Source organism: Euprymna scolopes, chromosome 7 (assembly GCF_053919585.1).
Source record: "Euprymna scolopes isolate OS-2025 chromosome 7, ASM5391958v1, whole genome shotgun sequence".
Taxonomy (NCBI): Eukaryota; Metazoa; Mollusca; class Cephalopoda; order Sepiida; family Sepiolidae; genus Euprymna; species Euprymna scolopes.
In genome coordinates this window covers 157,112,356-157,133,690 of record NC_136488.1, presented here as the reverse complement: position 1 = coordinate 157,133,690, position 21,335 = coordinate 157,112,356, and the positions used below count along the sequence as shown (strand labels likewise).

The following is a 21,335-nucleotide window of genomic DNA, read 5'->3' as shown; positions in this document are numbered from 1 at the left end:
TCATTTCGCACATGGCTCGGTATTTGCATGCATATCTGCCATACACATGTCCATACTCTGTTACACTTTCAGTTCTTTTCTCATATTAAAATGCAGTTACTTTTAGTTATTTTCTCTTATTCTTTCAGTTAAATTGACAATTTAACTCTGGCTGGTAATTTTGACCGCAAGCAATTCATGCACCTGAAGGATAAGGGCTTCTGGATATGTGTGCACACAGCGGCCTAGAAAGAAAATGGTTGCTGAGTTTGAGTTTTATGTAAAAACTAAAACTGAAAAAAAAAAATCTCAACTCCACATATAAATAACTAGCAAAGATATCTACACTTCACGCGGAACTTTGCTATACTCGCGGGTACCCGCTTCGTGGGCACCCTTGCAGTAAGTGAATGTTGTAAGAGCAACTGTTGCTTAAGGTGTTTAAACATTTTTAATTACCTCCTGAAATGACTGAAATCCAACCATGAACTTTAAAGCAAATCGATTATATCAAAGTTGACACTTATATTGTTACACTTAAAAATTGAAACAATTACAAACAAGTTGGTTGGCTCCATGGTGGCAGCCCCCAGAATGGTGGCAAACCCTCCAACATGTGCACCATCCCTAGGTGGAGGAGTTTATGAAGAGCCGCACCAAATATGATCTTAACCTTTAACTATGACCTTGAAAAATGGTGTGCACAATCCCTAGGTCGAAGACCATCATCATGTCAGGTTTGGTCATGATCAGTCCAGTAGTGCGGGCTGTAGGAAGTATATATACATAAGCCATGACCTTAACTTTTGGCCTTTACCTTTGAAAAATGGTGTGCACCATCTCTAGGTTGGGGACTATCATCATACCAGGTTTGATCATGATCGGTCAAGTGGTGTGAGCTGTAGGAAAGTTGTACACACAGGCACACACAAACATAACTACTTTATATATATAGATTCTTTATAAGGAAAGCTTATTTGTAAGAAATAATAATAAAGGCCTGAAGATCAACTCCTAGGGTGCACCCGTATTAATGTTGTGTTGTTTAGTTGTACGCCCATCAATGATGACCTGGATTTTTTTTTTAAGCTAAGAAGGATGTGATTTTTTATTTAATTATTGGAATTTTTATTTTGAGATCAGTAATTTGTATATTTTATTTATTTATTTAAGAACTATTATCCTCATCTTTATAGTTGTTGCTTTCACAACGCTTCGACCAACTATTCATCTGGCCTTCGTCAGGTTGTTAACCGTGACTGGATAGGAATGCTGAATCTTCAACTGTATCTTCAATAATTACTGCCTCCCATAGTTGTTGTCGTCTCACCACATTTTACCCAAAGCTGGAGAGAGGATTAGTTGGTTAAAACATGGTGAAATGACAACAACTATGGAAGGCAGTAATTACTGAAGAAACAGATTCAGCATTCTTATCCCCTCACAGTTTACAACCTGATGAAGGCTGGAGGAATAGTTGATCGAAACGTCGTGAAACAACAACTATAAAGATGAGGATAATAGTCCGCAAATAAATAAATAAAAAAGGATTGTATTTGTATTAAATATTCATCCAGTGATTCTGTACAAATTAATTTTCATCAGAATACCTTCATGCCAGACTTTATCAAAGGGTTGTAGTACATCAAACCTCGCTTCACCTGAAATATTAATCAAAAGATGATCAAGTTCATAGTTTTATCCCTTAACCTATTTAACAATACTTTTGAATTTTTTCTTGGTTCTCTGTTTTTACTTTTTTTTAAAATGAGTTCTTGCAGACACAACTATTGAACTTTAAATGCAACATGTGAAACGCAATACGTTAACCGAAACAGAAACCAGTATAAGAGGATTTGTAAGCCAGTCATTTTGTCATACTTGTTGATTTAAAATATTAATTTTCTTGATATGTCACACTTAAGTTTAAAATAGCATTTCTTTTTTGATCTGTTATCTTTAAGATTAGAATAGTATATTTTAGAAATCTTCATACATCTCTAAAACGCCCTCCTTCCCATCTCAAAAGAATGGATACCCTCTGTAAGAATGCCTGCATATGGAATTATGTAATAATAATGAAGCAAGGATTGTGCAATCCCTAATGACACGTCTCCTAAGTTAGTACTGCTTGATTCTAGTGGCAAAGAGAAGTTCAGAGAAGATGATTGGAAACAATGCCAAGATAAGTGGAAAGCACATACAGCACCTGGAGTTCCCAATTATTTATGTACTGACCAGGCTCAACAATAACGGGAACCATATATATACATCTCTATAAGAGACTCAATAGTATCTTTATTGTTAGATATGTAGATTTAATCAACACATCTTATGAATGAACTTGTTCTTGTGTTTTTTTGTTAAACTGCCTGTGCCTTCACTATCTCTTCTTCTCTTTCACTCGTCACATATATTCCTAAATTGACTCTACAATCAAACCAACAAATGCATTCAGTATCCTACAAAGATGAAAAACATTTCATATATATATATATATATATATATATACAAAGTAGTAAGTTATGAATTAGATTTACAGCAATTAAGCTACACAGAGGTTTCTGCATTTCATCCCTTGTGCATTTTGTGCATTTCATCATACCTTAAAAAAATAAAAGGTAAGATGGTCAACATCTTGAAATTTGGAATATAGACTTTTGTCATTTATTTATATATGCTCTGTAGTTACATTGAGCTTCATAAATTAAAGCACTGGTATGAATAAAAAGTGAAATATAATTAAATAAACATAATTACTCATTCACAGTTTTCTGCCAACTTTTGTAGTGTCAGGTTTGGCTCACTTTCTAATTTAATTAAAACTCTGTGTTGAATCTCAGAGTCTTTTGCCGAAATCAATCATTGTATGAATATCAGGCATTTGAAATTGTCAGCACTCAGTTTAGCTAGTTTAAAATTGTTATAATGCTTATTGATTATTGATGCAAATGTTAAATATTCCTCATCAGCTTTCTTGGTTAAATTATAACAATTCCGACTTTTATAAAATAATGATGTTTTTAGACTGAACAGTTCTATTAGGAGTTTTATGGTTTAAAAAAATGTTAAGTAACAAGTTTTTCATGGTAAAATGTAATCCATGAACATGTTGTGTTTTTGAAGCAATAAACAAACCATTTTAGAGTCCGCTCAATCAGCAGAAGAAATGTTATACGGGGCATAAATAAAATTATCAATAGTGTTCCAGCTTGCGTTTTTGAGAATGCTATGTTATTTTCCGTTATTTGGTATTTATTAAAATTTGTAGTAATAAGTTTGTTTTCTCATAGTTTTAGTAGCAATTTTTGAAATCTTTCTTACATTTTCTGTTGTTGTTCCGGTTGGTATTTCCACAATTGTGTCATAGTTGATTTTAAGTTCTTATTTTTCCTTTTTAAGAAGAGGAAAAATATTGAATATGGCTTTAAACATGTGCAAAATAATTTACTATTTTTCATGTTGCCTTTTTTTCTTAATGATCACTACAATGTAGATCTTGCGGTCAAACACCAAAAAAAAAAAAACAAAACAAAAAAACACCTCTCCCTCTCATTGACAGAAAAAAAGTTAAAAATCAAGTTCTTTTTGTTCCAACATTTTGAGAGAAAAAAAATGAAAACTGAGAAGTCATATTTTAGTTCAATAAAAAAAATCAATTTATGGATTTTTCATGTATAAGTTTTTTTTCTCCTTTTTTATAGCAGTCCCTAGAAAAGCAATCCTTCCAGAATCTTGTAGAGAATCTTGCTAGATTGACCCAAGATTTTCAGTTTGCGGAAATTATTTACCTCCCTTTTTGTTACAGTTTCTTTTTTTTTCTTTTTTTTTGCAAAACTCAATTTTTGCTAATTGCTTTTGAAAACTATTTTCATTCATAATTGATTTTCTATCTTACAGTTTTTCTTAATTTTTGGATATGTTCATTACTGTGACATGGCAATTCAGTAGATATCATTAGTTTCACTTGAAATTCAGTATTTCAATTTTCGAATTTCACTACAATAACAAAGAAAAACCCTTTACTAAGTCAGTGTTTGAGAGTTAAACAAGAACTTTAATGGAATATTCAAATATCTATGCATCTCATATAGAGATCAAGTGTTAGCCCCAGGCAAGGGGCCCCTTGATTTCTGAGAACTTTGACTGAAGTACAATTAAATTAAGGTATATATTATTTCATGAATTTTTCTAGAAAAGTAATTTCATGGTCATGAGAGGTGTATAAAGCATAAAAACAATGTTTTTATATTTAATATTTTATTTTGATATTTCAAGCACTCCTCTGTTCTTTGTCATAATGTGTAGTAAAATATCAATAAAAGACGGAAAACTGAAAATTTGTTTTTAGGTTGCGTTAATTCCTTGCAAAATTTTTTGAAATAGTTCACATGAATTTTCTAAACTGTTTGTACCCAAAGTTATGTAGACAAAGTTTCCAATGACAATCGTGATCTTTGATGTCATTAGTATTGAAGGTGACATTCATGCCGTTCCATTTTTGGGGGAGTGGTTGGGGGCGGCTTTAGACTGAATAGAGATGGATGAGAACTCAGATGTGGAGAAAATATATCGGGATGGCGAATCGATTAAGGTTGTTCAGTAGTTTTGTTACCATTAGAACACAAGGAAAATAATGTGCTGGTGTGATTGCAAGAGTTATGTGTAGATGGTGTAAGTTCAAAGTTGCCATTACTAACCAGCAGAGTTTTATCATTATCAACCAAACGAAGAATCTATCAGGCAAGTGTATGAAGTATGATGATGTTTGGTGGTGAAATATGGCCAATGAGGATTGAGGATATTTTATGGAGAAAAACAATATTGTAACATAGTCGTTACATGTCAACACTCGGGACCCACACGTTGTATGCAGACAGTCACAAAGAAACAAAGACAAGGAAACAATTTGACTCACTTTTTTTTCAATTGAAACAAAAGACATTTATTTATAGGTACTTCCAGAATAACACCTTGTCTCTTGTTCAAGAGTCTTCTCATACTCCAATGTGCTTAACAAGCATCTTCCATGTCAAACACGTGGTACTCTGTCTTTGTTCGGCTATGTTTAGGACACGTCTCTCCGTGTCGATGCACGTGTGCAACACGTCAATTTCTGTCCTTCTCGAACCACGTTTTTCTTTTTTTTATATAATTTTTTCCTTCCATCTTCCTCCCTGCTGTGACATCACCTCGCACACGGCTCAGTCATTTGTTGGCTGTGGCTGCTGCTGTTGTCATATGCGTGTTTTCACTGTTACGATATAAGAATGATACACTTGATGTGTAATGAGAGTTTTATGTTTTTCCCCATCTAATCAAAAGCATCCGTGAACAATATTTGTTAAAAAAATTCTGATTATATTGCTTAAAATTAAAAATAAAAACGTTTATATTGGATAAAGTTATAAAAACTTCGATTTATATTGCTTCAACGACTGGGCAAGCTGATATGAGTAATTTTGTTGTCTTTAAACTGTCAATTACAGAATATATAAAAAACATTAAATCGTAAACATTTGTTTTGTTCGTGTTTGAAAACGATTCCAACTTGCAATGAAAAATATGAATTAAATTCATAAAATGCCGATGTAACAATTTGCATATTTTAAACGCAAAAAAAGTTTATACACCTTTAATTGCACATTCCGACCTTTGCCCTCGTGGGGATACAAGTAAATGTGATTTTTTTAATCTATTTTGTGTAATACATGAATATAAACTTTATTTAGTATTTTAGTTTCAACATTCTGGGCTTGACCTTTACTCCTGATCTTAAATAGAACACATACATTAAATCCGTTGCCAAGGTCGCTGGAAAAATGGTGGGGTCCTTCTATCGATCCAGTAGATATCTCACTGCTGATGCAATTCTCTATCTATATAAGAGCCAGATTTGTCCAAGGATGGAGTACTGTTGCCACATTTGGGCAGGAGCTGCTAGAAAGGACTTATCCTGCCTTGATAGAGTTCAAAATAGACTTCGTAGCCTTGTGGGGGATGTTCTTTTCTCTTCCCTGCAGCTTTTTTCTCACAGAAGAGATGTTGCGAGTTTGTCTCTGCTTTATTGTTATTTTCATGGCAAGTGCTCGGCTGAGCTCTATTCTATGGTCCCTCCTCGTCAAACTTTCACAAGAAACACCCGTCTAGCAGAAAACACTATCATTAATTCCCTCAATCTTTATCTGTGCCTAAACCTAAACATAGATTCCATGAGCAAAGCTTCTTTCTTAGAACTGCACGCCTATGGAATTGTCTTCCGTTTTTCTGCTTTCCAGCTGACTACAATATGGTTGTCTTCAAGTCTAATGTACACAAGTTTTTGATGAGCCGTTCCATATAAGTTAACAAATTTACCGAATCTCCATTACTAACGGTTACTATATTGTCCAATTACTACTGTACACTTTTTAACCCTTATCCTCGAGTGGCCTCTAGGCCTTGGTAAATGGTGATGCCTATGTAAAATAAAAGAACAAAAAAAACATTCACAGGCAAATTATGAAAACATTATTAGTGTATTTTATTATTTTAAATGAAAAAAAAAAATGAATGAAAGGATAAGAATACTTCTATTCTTATCCTTTAGATATTTCCACTTGTATATAAAAGGTGCGTGTGTGTGTGTGTGAGTTCATTTCCTATGAACTCTGAAATGGATGGGCCAATATTTTTGAAATTTCACACAAATGTACTTTATCTGCCTAGGAGTGGTCTTAGACAGATTTTGTATCGTAATGCTTCCAATAAGTATCAAAAATCAATAATCGTAAAACATCCAATTAAAGAAGGAATAGTCCAATTTTTACCAAAGATAACACCCTTATACAACCTAACATCATAAATTCATTTGAGAAGTTTTAGCACTGCACAAACAGAAGGGGTCAAAGTATAAAATCATCAGTAGGTTCTTTGATCAAACAGGGACATGTTCAAAATGAATGTTTCTGCTTAGAGCACAATTAAACCATGATACTTAACTTTTGCATTTTAAACTTAAATTCAACCCATTATATCCAAATAATTTTATAAAATCAATAGATTCTTTACAGTGCAATGTGGACTACAATGTTTTGTGGACTAAGTCATTGTGAAGAGACATGTGAAGCTTTCTCACAGTGTACCGCTATGAGTCTCTGACTAAAGTGGGCAATAAATCGATTTAATTGAAAAATGGGCGATTTTATTGATTTTGATTACAATAAAAGTATTGAAAGTGTGGAACATTCATTGATCCTTATTCAATCGTGGGCAACGTCGGATCCCCCTGCTAGTTAATTATACAAACATTCTCTTTGACAGTTAACTTCTTAATCAAATAAAGGCATATTATTATTTGATGTGGTTGTCCCAAACCTTTATGGAAATAGTTTGGTAAGTTAAAGGAATGAGGTAGGAGGTGAAGAGGGCAGAGAGGACATGATGTTATTTGTTTTAATGGCCATTTCATGTTTACTTGTTTCTGTGAAGTTAAAGCAACAACCCATTAAAAAAGAATGCATCATTGTAGTCTGAAGAATAACAAACTTTTATACTTGATTTTTATTTAAAGAACATTTTATTATTACAAGTATTATTTTATTCCTCCTTCTGCTTTCAGAGATTTTATGCAGAATTTTCTCACATTCGGTTTTAATACATTGTTTCTCTTGTACAGTTCTATCTCACATTACGGATTATTACTGAGATCAAACCTATACTAAGATGGGAATCATGTATGTATCTTTCTCTTTGCTGCTTGTTCATTAAAACTTCTAGGCTATTAGACTTAGAAACATGAAATTTGGTAAGAATAATCCCCAGAGTTTCCCAAGTTGGGATCACAAACTGAGAGGCCATACTTCTTGAATACTCCATTCTTCAGAAAAAAAAAAAAAAAAAAAAAAAAATATATATATATATATATATATATATATATATATATATATACTAGCAAAAGTACCCGTCGTTAACTGGGTTCAAAAACAGCCTACAGAAAATGGACTCTGATTTATGAAAGTATGATAGGTTATGAAAAAGAAGGCTTGTAAAGAGATAGCTTCGAATTTGGGGGTATCAAAACCAAAGCAAAATATGATGAAAGTAAAAATAGATAAAGGCCATAATTTATTATACTATACCTGTTCCCACTGAAACACTTATCACAATATTCTTTGGATTTATATTAAAAAACCTTGTTAAACTTTGTGATATATTTCCATTCTATGGAGGTCAGGCGCGAACGAACACCCCATAATTTTATTATACCATATTTCTTCAAACTGAAACATAATTATCAAAGTATACTTAGGTAGATAGATTTTTTTTTTTTTATTACATTTTCACCTCGAACAAGGCACATTGCCACTTTGTTGTATGGGGCTACTATCAGGGACATAGGCATCAGGGGTACTGTGTAGGGAGTTGGGCAGCAAGATGTTGGTTCACATTGCACTTGAACTTCTGCATGTCAGTACAGTTGGGAAGCAGAAATCCGGAAGGGAATTCCAAAGTCTAGCTGTTCTGGGGAAGAAACTACTGGAGTAGAAGGCTTTCTTACATCTAGGGATCTCTACTGTGAAGGGGTGGGATTTAGCTGCTTGTCAGGTTTTTCGGAGGTATTTATGTCGAGGGGGCACAAGTGCTTGCAGTTTTCAGAGCATTCACCGTTAAAGTACTTGTAGAACAGGCAGAAGGATGCAACATTTTGTCGATGGGACAGAGGCTGAAGTTTAGATGACAGTTCAGGACCTATCAGATTGGCGACTCTCTTTTGAATCTTGTCTAGGAGCAAGAGACTAGTGGCAGATGCACCAGCCCAAATATGACAACAATACTCCATACATAGACGGTGGCCTTATAGAGGTATAGGATACTGTCGAGCGGTAGTAGCTTTCTAGCACATTAGAGAGAGCCTACCTATTTCGCAGCGGTCCTGGTGATACTCTCAATGTAATTGTTCCAACTCATGTTTCCTAAGAGCGTTAGGCCGAGGAGTTTAAAAGATGTACTTTCAGATAAAGAGTCATTGGCCATTGCTATTGGTGGTAGAAAAGGTTTCTTGTAATTATTGAAGGAAACGAGTTTAGTTTTGGCAGCATTGAATGTGACCATCCATTTATGTCTCCATTCCACTACAGATCGGAGGTCACCCTCTAGTGTTTCTGCCATTTCTTTAGATATGTGTTCAGTTTTCCAGCAGGCAGAAAAGCAAGATTCATTAAGGCATTTGTTATAAAGTTTGGAGAGAACTGGAGCTACTTCGGCGGAGCACTTTTTTAATAGTACAGCCGGAATGAGATCAGGTCCACATGCTTTTGCAGTGTCAAGATTTCTTATGATAACATGCACCTGAGAAGGGGGGATTTTCAGATCGTCTAGTGTGGCGTCTGTCTGCAAAGGAAAGTCAGGGAGAGGGTGGTTGGCAGGGTCCAGTGTGGAGTTGGAGCCAAACCGACTGGCAAGTATGTTAGCCTTCTCAGTTGCAGAGCAAACAACGTCATGATTGTTGGTTAGTGGGGGAATTGTTGATTGCCCATTATTTACTACACTGTTGTAGATTTTTCAGAAGTTGCGGGTTCCTAATTTCTGTGCTTCGATGCATTTTTGGGTGGTTTCAGTAAATTCTCTCTTAGCTGTCGCTATTTCTTTCTTACAGTTACTTCTGGCTTCTATATACTTCTGCCTGTTTGAACTGAACTTATGTCGGTTAAATCTGCGGTACGCATGCTGCCTTTGCGCGATGGCAGCTGCACAAGTAGAAGTAAACCATTGGGGAGAGTTGGGCTTGCTATAAAATTTCCGTGTGGAAACATGTGCTTCAATTGCTGTTTTGAACCATTCAGTGGTCTCATTTGCGCACTGTTCAGCAGGAAGTAAAAAGATATTTTGCCATGGGGTGTCCCTGATGAGATCCCTGATGGCTTCCCAGTCAGCCTTTTTATAATATATCGTTTTGAGCAGTGGCTTCTCAGTTTTGGCTCTAAAGTTTAGGGCTATTTCAACCATTAGCACTGCATGATCGGCATTCCCAAGTGGGCTGTGGGCATTAGTTACACAGTCATCGGGAAGCGTGGTCAGAAACAGATCTAGAAGTGATGCGTGTTGTTCTTGCTGGTCCGGGAAACGTAACCATCTGTGATAGGGAATGAGATATAGAGAAGTTATATGTAGTCATACCAGCTGCATCTGTGTAAGTAGAAAATCCAAGCCAGTTGCTGTGGTGGACATTGAAGTCACCAAATACATGCACTTGTGCGCTAGTGTCGAAGGAAAGTGCTGTATCTATGCTGTCAGAGACTTTGTTTATTAGGGTACAGTCCTGGGTCAAGGGAGAGCGGTAGAGAAAATAAAAGTAGCTAATGTTATGTTGCATGTTAAGTCTAAAACACATAAAGGCTTGATTGTCCGATTCTAGTTTAGTTTCTCAAGTCAAGGGGAGGGTGTTTCGAATATAGACTCCAAGCCTGTGCATATGTCTTTCAGAGTCCTTACGACAGAATGAGAGATATCCAGTCATGTTAAAGTAGTTAGAGGGGATAGAGGAGTGTAGGTTAGTCTCACTGAGTGCTAAGATATCCGTGGTGTTTGTTAGGAGAAATGCTTCAACATCATTTAAATTAGTTCTAAGCCCACAGATGTTCGTAAATGCAAGCCTCAAGGGAGAAGGCAGGTTGGTTTTGTTTGAGTTTGGGCCTGGTTTTAGCATAATTTTTTATTGTACTGTCATCATTTTTTTAAAATGTTTCAGTTTAGGTAAGGGGTGCTGAACAAGTGGTTATGCAGAATACCAGACATGCAACACAAGCAGATCATCAGCTGTCCTTCCATCTACTAGGATTGTGGCCTCGGGATAGCCCACCGGGGATGAGTGTAGGGTCCTTTTCCATGCGCGACATGGCACTACAAACAACTCGATATTATACAACTGTTGATGGAGCAGCCGCTCTAAGCGCTACCAAAGAATTAGGGCTCCTGTACTACCAGTCGGGAACAGCAGCCAGGAACTGTCTATCCGGTACCCCCAATCCATCAGACGATGGTCAACCCAATCTACTTGTACTGGCATTATGGCATTCAAGCACGCCCAAGTTCCCAGTTTAAGGGATGAGATGTGTCGGGAGTGGGGAAAACGGCGTTCATTGCCTTAGTCAGGAAACAAGATCGACCAGTGAAGGTCTGGGAACTCCCTGTGATTTGACCTCTACGCTAGCTCATAGGCAAAGAAGGAGTATTGTAGCCGGGCGATAGATAGTTCCTATCTACTCAGCTCTGAGAGGGTCTTCCCCACGCCTGGGTTCTAATCCAGGTATTTCTGCGCCCCCACGTTGGTGGTTAATGTTACCGGGTTAGTTTATAAAGATTATATATCAACTGAAAAATTATACTCCTCAAAGTGATTACAGGGCATTGCTATTTCATTGTTTATTACTGGAGGAGGTGCTGAGTAAGAGTTCATGCAATGAAAGCAGCTATATTTGCAAACAGGTCTGTTGGAAGGAGTTAACAAGGTTTCCAGAGAGAATCAACAGCCAGAATTTCTCAAACAGGAAATGAATGTTGTTGATGAGTGTTTAAGACTCCCATCCTTTGTCCTGTCTGTTTTTCATAAAACAAAAAGTTTCAATCGGACAATATACATTTTTAAGACTGACCAAACCAGTTGAGATTTGAGGATTTCCCTTTAAATCTCGGCAATAAACAATACACGTTCATAAAGAAATGCATTAAAAAGAAATATGGGTTACGATTCTTACAAGTGTCTTTGTCGGTGTTCAAGACAATGGCTTATTTGAACAGGTGGTCAGTATAATTCAGGTTAAACTTGTCTTATTCAAATATCAATGTAAAATAAGCGACTTCCTTGTACTTAATCAAATGCAAAATGAATTTTCAATGATCCCTTCTTTCTATGTATAAAATGAAGTACTATTTTGTATATTTTAATATATATGTGTATGTGTATAGATATATATATATATATATATATATATATATATATATATGAGTGTACAGATATTTATTTAAAAACTATACATACATATTCCAAAGAAAACCAGTGGTTTCATTGTATTAAAACAGCCATCTAAGAATCCAATACAACTTATCAGTTTCGTTTTTTTTATGTGTATGTATATATATATATATGTGTGTATTCATCGAAAGTTGGAACCGTTTTCAAACTAAAACAACAAAACAAATGTTTTTTTAATGTAAAAAAAAAAAAAAACTACTTGATTTATACATTTTATTTTCTACACTCCTAAAACCGAAAATAATTAAAAAAAAAAAAATTGGTTTGCGTTACAAATAAAAAAAATAGTTCTGCTTTGGTGTTTTACAAAGATGATTAAGCAGAAACACTTTGTGGTGTTCAACAATGTCTGTTTAAATAAAAACATGCTGCCTAAATACCACAATATATATATAATATTTTCGCAAAAGTCAAGGCAACAAAATATAAAATGAGAACATCATATGGTGTATTTTCTCATGCGTTACAATTGTTTCATAACTACTTGGACAATTTTAAATATATCATTTAAAGATATTTCCAAAATAACTACTCTTCAGACGGCAAAAATACACTAATTATACATATATGAATACATTCATAATATCTATTCTAAAAGATCAAGCATTTAGACCACTATTAAATTTTCTTTTTGTTTTTTTTATTTTTAGATAGCCTTCATATTTTTAGATAGCCTCATTTTCGTATTTCCATTTTTTAAATATTTCAACCAATTACCTATTTTAATATTAATTTAATTTTTTGTATGTTTTTTATTTTAAAATTATTTTTCTTCCTCAATTGATTTATTTAATTGATTTATTTCCAAATTCTGATCCACCCTTGAAATTCTAGTTTATACCTGGATGTTTGATTATTTCTTCCTCAATCTATGATAGTTTCGTATAAACATTGTTTACATTTTACAATCCACTGATTAATTTTGCTTAACATGTTATTTCTCAAGAAGGAACTGTGATTAAAAGGTTGATTTAAATATTCTTAATTAAAATTTATCTTCATATCATACTGGCTATGCCAATAATTTAAATTTTAAATTTCTCTTTTCAATTCTTATCATTATCTAAGTATTTTATTTTAATTTCTTATCTTCTCTCTTTATTATCATCCATAAAATTTTTGCGTTATAAGGGAGATAACTCTACTTAGTCAATTTTTATCAATTTATCGAAATTCCATGCATTAATATTTTAATATTTTGACTTTCGTATTTATTAATCACCTTTGTTAAATTTTAAACTTATAATTCTAACATTATCTTCTATATAATAATTTCAGTTCAATTTCTTACTTAGTTTTCTTCAACTTTATATTTTGATTAAATTTATTTTAATCCATCCTAATCCTTGTGTTATTGAAATTACTCCGGTGTTATTTTATTATCCGTAACTTTTATTAAAATTACAATTACTTCTATTTCTCCTATTTAGGTTATAATCATTTTAGTTTCTATATGTTAAGTTGATGATCTAATTATTCATTTATTCATTGCACCATTTTAAAATCTAAGTATTAAATTTAAGCATTCCCTTTCCACGGTTACATTTCACCTTCAATATATTCCATAAAATGTTTCAATTTTTTAATTCATTTTAATCAGGTTTTAAGCGTGATAACTTGAATTTATTTCTATGAAAACGCTTTTGTATAACATCTTCACTATGTGGTATGCTTCGAATAAACATAGATTACATCTTTTTGATTTGCTCAGTTTATATTTTCTAGCTTTATCTACTATTGACCATTTTAATTCAAAATTTTTCTTTATTCTGATGTTGTTCCCTAACCCAATCACCTAATGCAATTGTGTTCCTCTTCTTTATATATATATATATATTTTTACAAGGTGATCACCATTTATCAAGGTCCGGAAGCCACTCAGGGATAAGAGTTATTGCATGTACAGTACGTTAGTGTGGGGATTTAATAAAAATGTCTACTTAAGGGGGTGGTTCATCAGGAATTTGTTTACGTTGGACTTGAAGACATCCAGGTTGTAGTCAAGTGGGAAGCAGGCAGACGGAACAGAGTTCCATAGGCGTGCAGTTCTAAGAAAGAAGCTTTGTTCATGGAATCTACGTTTTGATTTAGGCACAGATAAAGAGTGGGGAAAATTTTGGCCAGTGGTTTCAGCTAAACGGGTGTTTTTCGTAAAAAATTTGCGAGATTTGTGTAGAGAGAGAGAGAGAGAGAGAGAGAGAAAGAGAGAGAGAGAGAGAGAGAGAGAGAGAGAGAGAGAGAAATCCGCCATTTTCTATTTTGAAATGGCAGATTTTAATTGAAAGCAAGAAAGCGTTTATTTTGTCAAAATTATAGACTGCAGTTACCTCCCCTGGATTTTAAGAACACTTTGACAGTAACTAATACAATAAATCTCTAGGTGCTTGTTAAGCTAGAGTCGACAGATAGACTTTTTAAATGTGTGGTTTTAAATGAAAGCAACAGTACTTACTTGTCATGTTCAATGGAGTAATATATTTAAAAATTACGAAAATTTGAGTGAAACAACGTTGACCATTTAAGTCATGAAAAGGGAGATAAGTATATCCCTTGTATTCGCAATCTTCAAGGTGTTCACATGTAAGGAAAATACCATTTCCTCCAATTTTCCATAAAAATTATTTTTAACTATAAATAATTTAAATTTTCGTAATTTTTGGATATATTATTATTTCTGACATGATGATTAAGTATTGTTGTATTTGCTTAAAACAACGTATTTTAAAAAATCAATCTGTCGACTATATCTTAACAAGTGCTAATATCTATAATTCAATGAATCTTATTTTCACTTGTGATTATCTTTCTAATCCATCATCTAATTTATAAAACTCACTATGTCTGTCTGTCTGCCTGTCTGTCTCCATATTTTCAAACTCTATCTCTTCTGAAACTAAAAGTCACAGAGCAGCATTAGGGGCTTCAAATGACTATTTACTATAGATCGTTCTTTTATAGGTCTTTAGCTGGTTAAAATAGTTTTTAAGGGATCAAAAATGGGTCAAAATTTAAAGAATCGTTATACATTTTGTACATTCATCTTAGTTTATTTTAAATTTTTAATCAATTCATATGCGTGTCACGTTGGTACAGTGGTAACGTCACCGGCTTTGAATTCTACAGTTTTGCTTTCGGTTTTGATTTTAGTTGATGGCGCTAAAATCTGAACAAATTAAAATATATTTAAGCATATTTTATGACTGGGCAAAGCTGGGCGCCCCTTACGCTAGTTTTTCATAAATTTTTGAATTTTTACAGGGTGGTACAATGAAATTATCACCCGAGAAAAGACAACATGATTCCATTTCCGTTTGATAAAAACCAGTTTTCTTTTTTTGTTGCAGACCACCTACTAGTTGGCCAGTTGTGTACAAATCCTCAGAGCAATAGGAGCCTTCTATTAAGTCGGAAAGTGACACAATGTTCAACGAGCAAGATCGGAGATGCGCCGCTGTACCACTCATGCTCTCTACTGATCTAATTACCAGCACTCTCAAAATGCAAATCTGTGTAGTTCAACGCTTAAGGGCACAGCTCAATGCAAGTTTTCAGACATGGTTATGGTTCTTTGGTATGGTTTCAAATAAGAGCCACATCATGCCACTTCACATCTTGGAAGTCGGCTTGAAAGTCAACACCAAAGTGTACCTGGATGTGCTGAAGAGTGTGGTGATCCCTTGGTGCAATCAGGTATCTGCTGGCAAACCCTGAGCGTGACAGCAGGACTCGGTGCTGGCCCACAAGTTCAAAGAGACCAGGCTTGGCTTCAGAAGGAGTGCTACGACTTTGTACCTTTCTTTCACGTCTCGTTATGATTGTGAACTCACCCACATCTCTAACGTGATCGTCATCTCTAACGTACTCTCTCTCCGTTGTATAATCTTTTTCTTTATCTGTACCATGAGGTCATTTCACACATGGTTCAGTATTTGCGTATAGCCACCATACACACTCTGTTACATAAGTTAGTGGTGACAAACTTCTTTACAACTTCAATCTGGTGTAGAAATATGATGTTGTTCTTGCCTTCAATAGCTTTTTTTGTCTTTTATTTTCTTAACCCTCGCCAATATGTGTAAAGCATCTGGTCCATGATTATATGTGCTTGGTTCACCAATATTGTGTTTATGTATCATATCAGTGATGCCATATTGCTATGAAGTATTTAATAGAGTCTAGTGAGGCAGACAGATGCTGGTCTCTAGATAGAACTTGATTGCCTGTGTGGAGTTCTGATTTTATAGAGGTGAACTCATTTGTATACAATAAGTTTGTCATTCTCAAGTTTCATCTATTATATAAACTTCAAACGTCTGTTTGTATCTCCAGGTAAAACCTGAAAAATACACAACAAACATCCACAAAGTTGGTATTTTTTTTTAATCGGCATAACCCCAGATGTATATCTACATTTTTTTTAATTCATCATTTGGAGGTCAAATGACTATTAATATCATTTAATGTTATCATTTCATTTTTCTTCTTTTTTTTTTCTCTTTCTTTTTTTTTAAAATCATGTTCACCCCCTAACAAGGCATATTGCCACTTGGATGTAAGGGGCTACTATTTGGAACCATGCTTAGGAAAGATTAACAAGATGTTGGTTTACATTACATTTAAACTTTCGCATATCAGTACAGTCAGGAAAGCAGGTAGCAGTAATGGAATTCTAAAGTCTAGCTATTCAAGGGAAGAAAATATTAGAGTAGAAAGCTTTCTGGCATTTAGGGATCTCAACAGTGAAGGGGTGCGATTTTGTTGCTAAGCGAGTTTGTCGGGATATGTACGTTGAGGGAGCAGAAGTGCAACAAGTTTATCAGAGCACATTCCATTAAAATATTTGTAAAACAGGCACAGAGATGCAACATTGTATCAATGAGACAAGGGTTGAAGCTTAGTTGACAAAGTGGGATATATTAGATTGGAAACTCTTTTTTTTGGACCCTACCCAAGAGGGAGAGACTAGTGATAGATGCACCAGCCGAGATGTGGCAACAATACTCCATGGGTGAATGGTGGCCTTGTAGCAGTACATGTACACACATCTTTTAATGTTATCATGTAAAAAAAGTCATTCCGATTTTTTCACAGTTATTTCCTTTATGCCGACTTGAGTTATGTGTATGTATAGAAAGAGAAAAAAGTTGAATTTCATTTTAATAAATAGATATGTTTATTAAAATAAATTTTTGCACATGTTTGGTCTTTTCAACCATTAAATTTTAAATTCTGAATATCCAGTGCTTCATCGACAGTAGATTTCCTATTATTATTTAAAAAAAAAAAATTCTTTTGAAATAATGAATTTATAATTTAAACTGATCCATTGCATGCTTTAAGGTTTTATTCAATTTTTAAGAAATATAAAATTTCAATATATCGCAGCATTCTATCTTTCTGGTTCTTTTCTAGAATAGTAGCGCCACATGAAAAAATACTGTTTATTATTGGTTTTGGAGAGTGGTTCTCAACGACTGTTCCATGCCACATTGGTATGCTGCAGAATGATTACTGGTGCGCCACAAACATTTTATAGGTGGAAAGCAGCTTTTATATCATTATAAACGGATATTGCATTAATAGGTGATACCCATTTCCTTTCCCTGCCACCTCTTTCTCACAGAAGAGACATTGCAAGCCTGTCTCTGCTCTACCGTTATTTTCATGGCAAGTGCTCGTCTGAGCTCCAATCTATGCTTCCCTCTTTACCAATCTTTCACAAAAAACATTCATCTAACAAAAACCACTATCAATAATTTCCCCCACTCACTATCGATGCCTAAACGTAAATGTGGATTCCATGAACAAAGCTTCTTTCCTAGAACTGCCCATCTGTGGAAGCCTAGCCTGCTTTCCAGCTGACTACACTATTGTCGTCTTCAAGTCCAATGTAAACAAGCTCTTGTTGAATCGTCGTCTTAAATAATCAAATTATACCAAATTTCCACTCCTAACAATTATTATGCTATTGTCCCAATGGCTAACGTACATACATTAACTCGTATCCTCTAGTGGTCTCCAGGCCCTGATAAGTGGTGACCCTTTATAAAAAACAAAACAAACAAGCAAACAAAAAAAAACACACATTATTACTTACGTGATGTTGATGCTTGAATATCAAATAAAGAAGAAATAAAATTTATACTAAATTGTTTGTTTAAATTGTTAGATATTTAAAATTTTTCATAATACATTGGTAAGTGTAAATAAAGATTCATTTAAATATTTATTTCAAGGTCTTAATAGTGTGCCACCATGTACAAAGGTTGGGAACTACTGGCTTAGGGAAATAGATGAACCATAATACTTAGACCAGAATATACAATGTAATCACGTTGACACACCGGTTCCTGTTAGATCATCAAAGTTAAACATGGCCAGTACTAAAATGGTTGACCATTTGGGAATATCAAGTGTAGTATGTTCTCTGCTTATCTTCGCACTTTTTTCAGTCATCTTGGAATCAAGCAGTGTCAACTCAAAAAAGGAGTGGTTAGATATTACTCAATGTTTGCTTCATAATTCAATGTGTATCATTCATCATCCCTCCAAGATGATCAGATGGTTCTTGTTATTCTGATGGACAAACATCCGCTAGCCAGAAATTACATTTGAATAAGCATTTTAATGTTTCAAAATTGTATTTAAATTTACTATGGTAACAAAGACATATTTGTTTTCATTATATATATATATATATATATATAACTACTTAATTTACTCACATAAAATTAATATACGAAAGTATAGATTTATGCGTAAACTTTAAGTATTTACTTCAAAAGTGCTCAATACTTAGGTAGAGCTAGTTAGTAATTTATAAAATATATATGGCGATTAAGCTACACTGAATATTCCGCGTTTCATCCACTCTAGGACTCTTCAGGCTTATGCATAAGCCTGAAGAGTCTTAGAGTGGATGAAACGCGGACTATTCAGTGTAGCTTAATCGCCATATATATTTTATAAATTACTATATATATATATATATATATATATATATATATATGTATATGTTAGGTAAACATCGGGCAACGCCGGGTATAAAGCATTTATTCAGTTATCGGTTTATCTATCTATCTGTCTGTCTATCACATTGTAAACAACAGATTGAATCATGGGAAACAATAGGTTCAGCGAGCATGCAGGTGCCGAAAGGGTCAAAGGGTAATGTTGTGACAGGTATCAAACTGGTGACCGATCAGTTTGCACTGGAAGGTATGCAAACAGGGACCGGATCTGACGTGTCAAAGTGTTCCAGTTTGAATAAGCTGAGTTAATTTTAGTGAGTTTTTTGAGACACCAAAGAAACAGGGTGGGTTAAACAAGTCTCCCCATAAGGGAGCAACAGTTTCAAAATGGAGACAGAAAAACCCAAGCCAGAGATCGTCATTCATTCCAGTTCTGTTGTGGCAAAATGTCTGGGAGTGAATAAAGAAATATATATATATAAAAACATACAGTGTCTTGTGTCTGCCTTAAAGCATTTCCTTCAAACAGAACCCAGCTCCCCCAAGACGTTGGCAAATACCCCAGGAGGAGCAGCAGAAGACAGGTATGTCATCATGTTTTGCGTATTATAAATGTACTGTGAACTATATGTTCTGAAACACGTGCACACAGAGACTAGACAAGTCACGACTTGTAAAATAAGACTGTTAAATAAAGCAGTTAAATACAGAAATAGATAAACAAACACGCACTTTTTAACATATATATATATATATATATATATATATATATGTGTGTGTGTGTTATTGCTGATTTCTTTATGGCTGTAGGAAATTTTAAAATGATTTTGAAGCCTTTAACCTGATAGATAAAAAGTAATTTCTGGCTAGAATCAAAGTTTATAGGACAACATTGGGTATTACATATTATTTGTGCTCCTAAACCATTTTTTCTGAGGAGCAGGTATTCTAAAAAAAAACGAATTTTACTATGAAAACTTTTGGTGGGAGTTAAATACAATTTTCCAGAAGATGTGCACAAGTTTTTATTCGTATGTCTTTTTTTTTTCTTTTTTCTTTTTTGAAAATTAATGAATATTTTTTTTATTCTTTCAATTTTCAGATGAAGTTACCAGTTTGAAAAGTCAGCTTGACAAAAAAGAATTTGAATTGAAAAGCTTAAGGACAGTGAGTAATTAATGACATTGATTAGTAGATTTCATATTTCTTGACAATTGTATACTTTTAAAGCTGCATGTAAATAGTTCATAGTAGCAGAGGGTTATACAGTACGATTAATGGGGTACAACGTTAGAGTGAGATCTCTGGCAATCCTCTACCTTTATAAGAGTCAAAGATGGAATACTGTTGCAACATCTGCGGTGGCACTCCTAAAAGTACCCTTTTCTGCCTTGACAGGGTACAAAAGCGTCTTCAAAATTTTACCTCCTTACTTCCTCTTTCTCACAGAAAAGACATTGCAAGTCTGTCTCTGTTCTATTGTTACTTCTATCGTAGGTGCTCGTCTGAGCTCCAATCTATGGTCCTTCCTTGTAAAATGTTCACAACAAGATATGAATTAAAGCCAATTAGTGCTATAATCAAGACTAGTAACGAAACTAGAGGACTAGAGAATGCCCCTCACCTCTTTATACTGACATGACCCTCTTCTAAAGTTTTCTTTCTTAGTTCAGAAGTAACTTGGGTCCAGAGGCGAACATACAGCTAGCTGAGAATGTGAATAGAAGTGGTTTCAAAATAAAAGTTTCTCACAGCTGAAGACAAGTAGATTTTACTTGACTGTATTAAATTTCCATGATATGATTTTTAGAACACGACATTCACAATAGTAAAATAAATGGCTTCTCAGACCCTTTGTATGAAATGCAGTACAAAAGAAAAGAGAAAATGAGAGAGAGAGAGAGAGAGAGAGAGAGAAAGAGATCAGGGAAAAATGAAATAGACTACATCAGTTTGATTTAATGGCACAGGGTTTAACGAATGCAATATTTAATGTTATTCTAATATCTTAATTTTCATTCTGTCTTTATATTTACTACTGAGAGGAGTTTTGCATTCTGTAAGTTTTAACATAATAAATAAAAAATAAAAAGAGCAATTTATTTCCTAGTTACACGTTTCCATTGGAGTCATGTGTTGTTCTTTCTAGCTTTGACAAGCAAGATGCCTAGATAAACAGTGATAGGTCAGCGTTTCTTCAAGGCAACCGGCATGTGTGTTCTGTATCACATCCCTCCTACCCTCTTGTTCTTTTCTCTCTGTGTCATTGCAACATCTTTTCCACTTTTATTCTCTCTCTCCCTTCCACCTACAATTCCTCCATCTCTTTCTCCCTCCCTGTTTTTTCTTTCTAATTCTTTATTCCACTTTCT

At 34.3% G+C, this 21,335-nt stretch overlaps 1 protein-coding gene across 3 annotated transcripts in view; it reads left to right on the top strand.

Moving 5' to 3' along the window:
• Positions 1–21,335, top strand: part of LOC145280097 (uncharacterized) — a 166,794-nt gene that overhangs the window by 57,729 nt on the left and 87,730 nt on the right. For all 3 annotated transcript variants that reach the window (XM_080131824.1, XM_080131823.1, XM_080131822.1), the window contains one exon: positions 20,066–20,130. In XM_080131824.1, the coding sequence (XP_079987950.1) occupies positions 20,066–20,130 (65 nt within the window). The remainder of the gene's footprint in view (positions 1–20,065; positions 20,131–21,335) is intronic.